The sequence below is a fragment of the Phalacrocorax aristotelis genome, chromosome 6 (genome assembly GCF_949628215.1).
Source record: "Phalacrocorax aristotelis chromosome 6, bGulAri2.1, whole genome shotgun sequence".
Taxonomy (NCBI): domain Eukaryota; kingdom Metazoa; phylum Chordata; class Aves; order Suliformes; family Phalacrocoracidae; genus Phalacrocorax; species Phalacrocorax aristotelis.
In genome coordinates, this window is record NC_134281.1 from 20,685,833 (window position 1) to 20,695,927 (window position 10,095).

The window sequence follows — 10,095 nt, forward strand, 5'->3', positions numbered from 1 at the left end:
GGCCAACGGGTGCCGACGCACCCGTACCCTGCATGCCCCCGGGATGATGACAGCTGCCTCCCGGTCGGCGCTGGGCTGCGGTGGGCACCCGGGGCATCACGCCAGTCCTGCACCCCATGTCCTGATCTGGGGGCCCGGCTCTCACCCGTGTCCCTCTGGGGCACCCAAGCTTGTCCCCCCAGGGTGCCCAGCGTCCCTCTGGGTAACCCTGGATCGTCTGCTCCCGGGCTTCCCCTGTGACCCCCCCCGGCCTCCTTGTTCCCCACGGGCTGCGTGTGCCGGTGCTGGCCCTCGGGGAGCCCCGCACAGTCAAGGGGCAGGGCCCGCGCGCCCGGCCCGGCCCGCCCCCGCCCGGCTTACCAGCCCCGGCCCCTCTCCGCTCCGCCCTGGCACGGCACGGCCCGGTACGGCCCGGCACGGCAGCGCCCGCAGAGCCCAGGTGAGCGGCCGGAACGGCACCGGACGGGGCGGGGTGGGCGGCAGAGCCCGGGACCGGGCGGCCTCGGGGAGGGGCGGGCAGGGACAGCCGGACCCAACGGTGACCCCGGCTAGGCACCGGGACCGGCCCCGGTGAGCTGGGGGGAGAGGGGCCGGCCCCGGAGGTACCCAGGCCCCCTCCCTGGGGGCTGGGACGTGACTTCTCTCAGTCCCGCGGGGATCCCCTGTACCCATTGCTGTCCCGGGGGGCTGGGAGGGGTCCCAATCCCCGGCCCGGCCCCAAGGGTCCCTCGGGTTCCTTGTCCCCGGGGCGCTGACAGGGTCCCCATTCCCTTCCCCAGGATGGGGCTTGGCGGGTGTCATGCGGGGCAGGGATGCTCCCAGGGGACAGACGAGGGTGTCTGGGAGGTGGCAGCAGGCAGAATTTTTTGCCCCAGTGCAGGCAGCTTGGCTTCACCTTCCGCTCATGATGTTTGGGAAGAGGTTTGGTATCTCAGATCCTCCCCCAGCAGCACCCGTTGTCGTCTGCCCCCAGGGGATCCTGTCACCCCCTGCCCCACACACAGCTGCGGCAGTGCCCCAGGATCCTCACCTAACCGCAGCAGGTAAAACCTTTTCTCCTTTATTTTGGTAGATGCAATGGTGACATATCCTCCGTGTGTCTCGACCCTGCTCGGTGCTGAGCACTGTCAATAACCCCATACCAGTGGCACCACGCAGCATGGGGCTGTTGTGCCATGCATGCCTCTTGCTGGCACTCACCCTGGCCCCGCTGGGCACCAGCACCTGGGAGTGCCCTCGCATCCCTTACAGCTCCACCAGGAACTTCTCCGTACCCTACACACTGCCTAGCCTTGATGCTGGCAGCCCCGTGCAGAATGTTGCCGTCTTCACTGACTCCACCGGCCCAGCCGCCATCTTTGTGGCTGTCCGCAACCGCATCCTACTGGCCAGCCTCGAGCTGCATCTCCTCTCAGTCCTCATCACTGGCCCAGTGGGCAGCGCTGAGTGTGAGATCTGCCACCTGTGCCCGGCTGCCACGGATGGACCTGAAGACACAGACAATGTCCTGCTGCTGCTGGACCCGCTGGAGCCATGGCTGTACAGTTGTGGCATGACACAGCACGGGCTGTGCTACCAGCACCAGCTGGAGGTGCAGGATGGTAAGGTGGCCATCACAACCACACACTGCCTGTACTCGGCTACAGGCAACAGACCCATGTCCTGCCCTGACTGTGTGGCCAGTCCCCTGGGAACCAGTGCCACTGTGGTGGCCACCTCCTACGCCTCTTTCTTCTACCTCGGTTCCACCATTAACAGCAGCGTGGCAGCACAGTACAGCCCACAATCGGTGTCCGTCCGCAGGCTGAAGGGCACCTTGGATGGCTTTTCGGATGACTTCCAGTGGCTGACGGTGCTGCCACGCTACCGCGACAACTACACCATCCATTACATACACTCATTCACCGATGGGGACCACGTCTACTTCCTGACTGTGCAGCCGGAGCGGCCAGGCTCAGCAGTGTACCACACGCGCCTGGCACGGCTCAGCACCCATGAACGTGACCTCCGCCACTACCGTGAGCTTGTCCTAGACTGCCGCTTCGAGTCCAAGCGGCGGCGGCGTAGCAGCGAGGAGGATGCTGCACGGGATGTTGCTTACAACGTGCTGCAGGCTGCCCATGCCACCCACCCAGGCACCCGCCTGGCCCACGACCTTGGCATCAATGACACCGACATGGTGCTCTTTGGTGCCTTTGCTGAGAGCCAGCCGGAGAGCCGGGTGCCACGAGAGGACTCAGCTGTCTGCGCCTTCCCCCTCCACCTCCTCAACCAGGCCATGGAGGAGGGTATGGAAAAGTGCTGTGGCACTGGGCACCAGCCACTGCTGCGGGGGCTCAGCTTCTTCCAGCCAGTGGAGTACTGCCCGCACAACGTGAGTCCTCCACGCATGCTGTGTTTGTCCTGGAGAGCCTGGGGGTCAGCTGGGACATGGGGAGGTCAATCTGGGATGGTAGGAAGCACTGGTAAACCAGGGTGGACTGGGGGTTGGTTGGGCAGGGGGAGACCAGCATCGCCCAGGTGTGAGTCAGCCCTGCCAGCTGCCCACTGCCGGCTGCAGGGGCTGCCGCATTTCACCAGCCCCTGCCACACCAAGGAGGTAGGGTGCTGGCAGGAATCCAGCTGCACTCCCCACCCTGGGCACCCTGTGCTTGCCTGTGCTGTGTGCCACAGACACGTGTCCTGGCACGTGGACGCGCCTCTGCTTGCCATGCACAGTGCCAAAAGTTCTTCTCCTTGGTGTGGCTGCCCTCGGGAGCACCGGCTCCAGCCCCATGGTGACTGTCCTCAGTGCCAGGTTGTTGATGGCCACCCTCACCAGCTTCTTTATGTGTGAAAGAGACAGGGAAGCCGCGAGGCCTTGGTGCACCCTGGACTGGGGTGCACGGGGTGCCCAGCCACTCCCGCCTTGCCCTCCCAGCCCCAGGGCCGCCGCCTTCTCTGGGCAAATAAACTGCAGGCGGAAAGGCAATTAGTCACCAGGGTTTCTCAGCTGCCGTAGCTGTGGGGCAGGAGTGCAAGTCCCAGGGACAAGCTCTGGCACGGCTGGGAGGGGGACAGGCAGGCATGTTGGCAGGGACCCCTCTGCAGGTGAGGTCCCAGCAAGCACCCCCGACATGAGTTTTAGTGTTCTTAGCCAGGCGCAGGGTGAGGCGCAGCCAAATCCCCTCCTCTCCTCACGCACAGAGCAGACAGCTTGCTGCCGCTGACTCACACAGCTGGCAGGGCAAGACAGGAGGGGATCCCTGGCCCCGAGCATTGGTGGGGGGCCAGTGGGGACGCCCTCGCTCCTGGTGTCCCCCTTCATCCCCAGCCCCCTGCTGAGCCCTGGGGGCTGGGGAGGGCTGGCTTTAGGGTGCCTGTCCCACAGTGCCAGCATGAGTAACCACATCCAGCTGGGGCAGGAGGGGAGGGCAGGATCTTACGCTGCGCGGAGGCTGCGGGAGGGGCCACAGATGTGGTTTTTCTCCCGAAATTTTCACAGCCTGGAGGGGAGTTTGGGCAATCAGGCACTCTCCAAAATATCTCACAGTTGGAGCTGATGTCCATCTGTGAGAGTGAGGGGGGTTGGGGTGCCAGGTCTGGCTTCAGGGTACCCATCCCGCACTTGGCTGCAGGTGAACCTCTCAGCGCCAGTGGCCAACACCAGCTGCTGGGACCAGCCCACCCTCATCCCCACCGCCTCCCGTAAGGTGGATCTGTTCAATGGGCACCTGGCCGGCGTCCTCCTCACCTCCATCTTCGTCACTGCCCTGGGGGACGTCACCGTGGCCCACCTGGGCACGGCAGAGGGACGCATCTTCCAGGTGGGATGGAGGACCTGGAGGGTTGGGAGGTGCCTGGCAGGGTAGGGGGTCACGCTCAGCCCCCTGCTCTGCCCCACTGCAGATGGTGCTCCAGCGCTCCAGCTCCTACCTCCTCACCTTGGCCAACTTCTCCCTGGGGGAGCCGGGGCCAGTGCGGGGTGCCATGGGGCTGCAGAACCACTTGCTGTTCTTCACCGCTGGCACCAAGGTGAGTGGGGAGTCCAGGGGGGTGCAGGACTGGTGCTGAGCCCCACGCACCCGCTCACCTCCACTCTCCATTCATAGGTGTGGCGCCTGAACGTCACTGGCCCTGGCTGCCGCCACTTCTCCACGTGCCAGCGCTGTCTGAGGGCTGAGCACTTCATGGGCTGCGGCTGGTGCGGGGATGGGTGCACACGCCGCCACGAGTGTGCTGGCCCCTGGGTCCAGGACAGCTGCCCGCCCATCCTCACCGATGTAGGTCTGCGCTGCCATCCCCCCTGCACCCCACATCTCCTGGGCACTTGGATGGGGAGGGAGATGACATGTGGGGTGGCACATGGTGGGACCTTTGCCCCATCCAGAGACCCCCTCCCTGGGATGGGTGTCTCATGCCCTGGGGAAGGAAGGGGGCTTTCCAGACCCATGACCATCATCAGGCTTTCGGGACTTGGGGCAACACAGGTGCTTCTCCCACAGTTCCATCCCCGGAATGCCCCACTGAGGGGCCAAACACGGGTGACACTCTGCGGCATGACCTTCCGCTCGCACCTGGACCCTGACCCCCGCCACAGCCCCCCTGGCACCTACCGGGTAGCAGTGGGACAGCGAGGCTGTGCTGTGCTGCCAGAGGAGAGCAGGAGCCACAGGTGCGCAGCAGTGCCAGGGTGGGGGGTGACGGCAGCAGAGAGGGGTCCAGGGCTGCCCCCCCAGCCCGGGGCTGACCACCCATCATTGTCCCGCAGACCCTTGCCCAACTCCCGCCACAAGGACTTCGTGGATGTGCTGGTGTGTGAGCTGGAGCCGGGAGGCCTGACAGCAACAGGGGGCCTGGCTGACATAGTGCTCACCGTGGAGGAACCTGCCAGACCCTCTGGCTTCCATGTCCATGGCTCAGCCACTCTCAGCGGCTTTGTCTTTGTGGTATGGCCCTGCACTGGCAGTCACCCTTGGCAGGGTTTGGAGGGGTGGGGGTTTGGCTCACCCACCCCACTGACCCCATTTCTGCCCAGGACCCCCACATCAGGACCCTGCACCCCCTGTTTGGCCCCCAGGGGGGTGGCACCCATCTGTCCCTGCACGGCACCCACCTCTCGGCAGGAAGCAGCTGGCGGGTAATGGTCAATGGCTCCGAGTGCCCCCTGGTCAGGCAGCCCAGGTATGCCCTGTCCCGCCCCTACCAGGCATAGTGGGTTCCCTGGCATGGGGACGGGCATGAGGACCCCCCCACTGTCCAACTGTCTCCTCCAGCCATGGCTGCTATGTCCCCAGGCAGGGTGATGAGGTGATTTGGTGCACAGCTCCCACTGCCAGTGGCCTGGGTGCAGCCTGGGTGGCCCTGTGGATTGATGGGGAGGAGTTCCCAGCCCCCCAGCCCTTCCAATACCGCCCTGACCCCTTCGTATCAGCCATCATCCCCAGCTGCAGCTATGAGTGAGTGCGTTGGCTCCCTTCCCTTGGCGGGGACAGCCCTGGCTTCCCTAACACCCTGGTTGGGCTGGATGGGATACTGGGGACCATGTGCACCCCAGGGACCATGTGCACCCTGGGGACCACATGTACTGTGGGGACTGAATTCACCCTGGGGCCCTGACCACTGCCCACCACAGGGGCTCAATGCTCACTATCATCGGCACCCACCTGGACTCAGTGTATCGCACCAAGATCCACTTTGAAGCCAGTGGTGTGAAGACCAAAGCCACGGTAAGTGCCGGGGCAGGAGGCTGTCACCCCCTGAACCTGCCCTGCCCACCCCAATACCCCAGGCACTGTGCCACACCGGTGCCCAGCATCCCACCACCTGCAGGAGTGCGAGGATCCGCAGGCACCAGGGCAGGTGCTGTGTCGCAGCCCGGCCTTCCCCTTTGAGAGCAAGGTGGAGATGGCACCAGGGAACCTGAGTGTGCTGCTGGATGGTGCTGCTGGCCGCTGGCTCTTCCGCCTCTGCTACTACCCCCAGCCCAAGGTCTTCCCCTTGGATCAGGAAGGCAGGCACCTCCGCCTCAAGCCTGGTGACGATGAGATTGAGGTGCATGTATGTGGGGCAGTGGGTGAGCCAGGGTGGTGGGTCCTGCCTCTGGGACTGCCGGGCTCAGGGTACTATGTCTGGGCAGCAACTGGGGTTGGACACCGTGGCTACCTGCATGAACATCACCATGACGGTGGGGGGCCAGGACTGCTACCCCACTGTGCTGAAGAATGAGGTGACATGCCGCCTGCCCCGTGAGCTGCGCCTGACCCCAGCTGGGGCCCCCATAGAGGTAGGCACGCCCCAGGGTGGGTGACCACCCCCAGTGTCCCCCACCCCATCCCCACTGAGCCCCCACTCCTCCAGATCTGCATAAATGGTGCTTGCAAGGCGCTGGGCTGGGTGCTGCCCCCTGCCTTCTCGCTGGACCTGGCCACCAGCCTGGCCCTTGGCACTGGCATCACCTTCCTGCTCTGCTGCATCCTGGCCACTGTGCTGCTCTGCTGGCGCTGGAGGAAGCAAGGGGGTAAGTGCTGTGCTCGCTTCGTGCCCCACTGCCGCCCATCCCGTGCCATGCCACCCCCTCACCCACCCCACTTCTGCCCGCAGGGATGGAGAACCTGGAGCTGCTGGTGCATCCCAGCCACAGTGACCCCCCAGCCACCACCCAGCACCCTGGTGTCGACTACAGGGAAGTGCTAGGTAAGCGGGTATCACCGGTGGGTGGTGGGGTGCTGGGTGCCTGCCCAGTCCTCACCCTGCGTCTGCCTGTCCTGGCAGTGCTGCCCACGGCAGGCAGTCCTGGTGCAGTGGGGCTCCGGGCACACTTTGCTGGTGCCAGTGCTGGTGCAGGCATGGCGGGCGGTGGCTCCCCCGTGCCCCTGCTCAGGCCCACGTCCTGCTGCCTTGAGGACCTGCGGCTGGAGCTGCTGGAGGAGGTGAAGGACATCCTCATCCCCGAGGAGCGGCTTGTCACCCACTGCCACCAGGTCATTGGCAAAGGTGATGCTGTGCCCCGATTCAGCTGTGGCATCACCCACTCACTCTGTGTGATACCAGCTTCATGCCACCTGTCCCCATAGGGCACTTTGGCAGTGTCTATCACGGCACATACGTGGACCCACTGCTGGGGGACATCCACTGCGCTGTCAAGTCCTTGCACCGTGAGTTGTACTTGCTCCCACAGCACAATCCCACAGCATGGCATGGCAGCAGGGTGCCCCATGGCTCGGCTCTTGGCAGGCATCACGGACGTGGAGGAGGTGGAGGAGTTCCTGCGTGAGGGCATCCTCATGAAGAGCTTCCACCACCCTCAGGTGCTCTCACTGCTGGGGGTGTGCCTGCCCCGCCATGGGCTGCCCCTTGTTGTCCTCCCCTACATGCGCCATGGGGACCTGCGCCACTTCATCCGCACCCAAGAGCAGGTATGGGGGCACCCTTGGGGGGGACAACAGGGGGCTGATCTCACCCTGCTCACCACTGCCACCCTGCAGAGCCCCACGGTGAAGGACCTCATTGGCTTTGGGCTGCAGGTGGCCCTGGGCATGGAGTACCTGGCCCAGAAGAAGTTTGTGCATCGGGACCTGGCAGCCAGGAACTGCATGTGAGTGTGGCTGTGCCCACCAGACCCCTGCCATAGGGTCACCCCATGCGCCTGGGGGGGGGCATGGGGGTGTTTCCCAGTGGCCCCCCTCCCTGAACCAGTGTCCCACAGGCTGGATGAGACACTGACGGTGAAGGTGGCCGACTTCGGGCTGGCACGGGATGTTTTTGGCAAGGAGTACTACAGCATCCAGCAGCATCGCCATGCCAAGCTGCCTGTGAAGTGGATGGCATTGGAGAGCCTCCAGACCCAAAAATTCACCACCAAGTCAGACGTGGTAGGCACAACCCCCATCCCTATCCCCCAACACCTGTCCCCATCCTGCCCACCCCCCATGGCAGCTCTCTACTTGGCAGTGGTCCTTCGGGGTGCTCATGTGGGAGCTGCTGACACGGGGGGCATCGCCATACTCTGGGGTGGACCCCTATGACATGGCCCGCTACCTGCTGCAGGGGAGACGTCTGCCTCAGCCCCAACACTGCCCTGACACCCTGTGAGTGGGGCTGGGGGTTGGGCAGGGCAGGGGGGTGGTCCCAGGGGGCCACTGGTGCTGACGAGGATGTTGGGGCAGGTACAGGGTAATGCTGAGCTGCTGGGCACCAGCGCCTGAGGAGAGGCCATCCTTCACGGGGCTAGTGGGTGAGCTGGAGCGTGTCCTGGCCACACTGGAGGGCGAGCACTATGTCAACCTAGCTGTCACCTATGTCAACCTGGAGTGCGGTCCTCCCTTCCCCCCCGCATCCCCGGGGCAGCTGCCCAATGGTGAGGATGAGGACAAGGACAACAAGGAGGAGGAGGAAGAGAAGGAAGAAGAAGAGATGGAGGACACAGCCTTGTGTTGATGGGGTGCCCTGCACCATGGGGGCTCCCACACCCCTGTACACCATGGGTGCACTCTCCCTAGGAGGGATGCAGGGCACAGCTAGGTGCTATAGGACACCATCCCTATGGGATGGGTGCTGGGAGGCAGCTGGGTGCTGTGGGGTGCTCTCCCATTGCTCACACCCAGACCCTGCTGGGTCCTCCCCAGGCTTGGTCCTGGTGTGGGGCTCAGTCCTACACTAGCTAGGTGCTGGGGAGCTCAGCCCCACACTGGTGAGGTGTGGTGTGGGACCCCAGCACAGCCCCAGTGGGTGCCATGGGGTGACCTGACCCACCCATGCGTCCTGTGGGTTTCCAACCCCTTGGCTGCTCAAATTGCTTATTAAAACCTAATGATACTTTTTCCCAGGCTGGGGCTGTGTCTCTGGGGGGGGCTATGCCCTGCATTGGCAGCACTCCTGTCCCTCTGCATGAAGGGGGCTCCCAAACTGCCCCTGGAGCACAAACCTCGAGGGGGTACAGGTGAGGGTGCACCCACTGTTCCTGTGCCAGCCACGGGAGGGCACCTGCACACCAGTGCTGGCATGGCTACCCTGGGCACCATCCCCGGGTGCCGACCACACAGGGGCCACCCTATGAACTTTGGGTCCCTTGTGCTCAGGGGGGACCCAGGCATCTAGGAGGTGGCATCTGGGAGGTGATGCTGGCATCAAGAAAAAGGATTTTCCCAAAAATCCCTCTCCCACCCTATTCAGTTGTGGCTAAATATAGCCCCGGTGGTTCTACCAGCAGCTCTGACAGCTGGGTGGGCTCGAGGCACCTGCCTGGCTTCATGGCTATGGTGGGCTGCAGGCACAAGACGGTGGATGTTTATGGTGCCCCTGTGATCCCACTGCCCAGGATGTGGGTCATGGTGGCCCTGGGATCACAATACTCCTGGGATGATGGGTGCCTGGGCATGGGATCAGGGTGCCCTTGGGATCACAGTTGCCTGGGCATGGGATCACAGTGCCACTGGTGTCATGGAGCCCAGGGCACAGATTACAGTGTGCCTGGCATCAAGGTGCGTCTGGGATCATGGTGTCCTGGGCATGGGACCATGGCACTCCAGGGATCAAAGCACCCCCAGGATCATGGTGCCCAGGCCATGGGATCATGGTGACAGACTTGGGGATGCCCAGCCTGCAGTGCCTTCTTTTGGACATGGCTGCCTACCCTGCCCACCTGCATGGGACCCTGGTGGGAGACACCAGAGCATCATAACCAGCCTCACTTAATTACACCCTAATTGCTTCAGCCACTGCCTGTGCAGGTCATGCTCCAGGGCATGCCTGGAGTCTGGCGTTGCAGCTACCCAGGAGCAGGGGAGAGCAGCTGAGCGCCCCACCAATGCTTGCTGCCACATGGTCCGGCTTCCTCTGCTGCTTTTGCTGACACTGGTGGAAGGTGTCACATCTTCAAGGAGTTTGTCCTGATCAGGAGGTCCCCTCCTCCCCAGTTTTGGGGCAAAAATACCCTAGAACAAGGCACTGAGAGAGATAAGGTGGCCAGTGATCACCCCCCTGGGTCTATGTCCAGACCTCAGAGCAGGGGGCAAGGGTAGGGTTTGGGAATGGAGGGATGAGCAGGGGATGCTTGGGGCAAGTCCAGGATCATCAGGGGATGCTGAAATATGCCTCAGCCTATGGTCACCGGTT

At 63.8% G+C, this 10,095-nt stretch overlaps 1 protein-coding gene across 5 annotated transcripts; it reads left to right on the top strand.

Annotated features, from left to right (window-relative positions):
- Positions 1-325: 325 nt before the first annotated feature.
- Positions 326-8,805, top strand: MST1R (macrophage stimulating 1 receptor). Of its 5 annotated transcripts, none has more exons than XM_075096461.1 (21): positions 326-439; positions 1,073-2,374; positions 3,618-3,806; positions 3,889-4,014; positions 4,092-4,262; positions 4,485-4,654; positions 4,751-4,928; positions 5,018-5,163; positions 5,277-5,438; positions 5,615-5,708; positions 5,812-6,039; positions 6,119-6,265; positions 6,340-6,499; positions 6,583-6,675; positions 6,754-6,975; positions 7,056-7,136; positions 7,216-7,397; positions 7,467-7,576; positions 7,688-7,853; positions 7,933-8,069; positions 8,148-8,805. In XM_075096461.1, exons 2-21 carry the CDS (start codon positions 1,160-1,162, stop codon positions 8,416-8,418), a joined length of 4,248 nt encoding a protein of 1,415 aa, XP_074952562.1. In that variant the 5' UTR covers positions 326-439; positions 1,073-1,159; the 3' UTR covers positions 8,419-8,805. The 5 variants fall into 5 exon arrangements, with proteins under 5 accessions (XP_074952562.1, XP_074952564.1, XP_074952563.1 ...); XM_075096463.1 differs by having other exon boundaries at positions 5,875-6,039; XM_075096462.1 differs by having other exon boundaries at positions 8,154-8,801.
- The last annotated feature ends 1,290 nt before the right edge of the window (positions 8,806-10,095 follow it).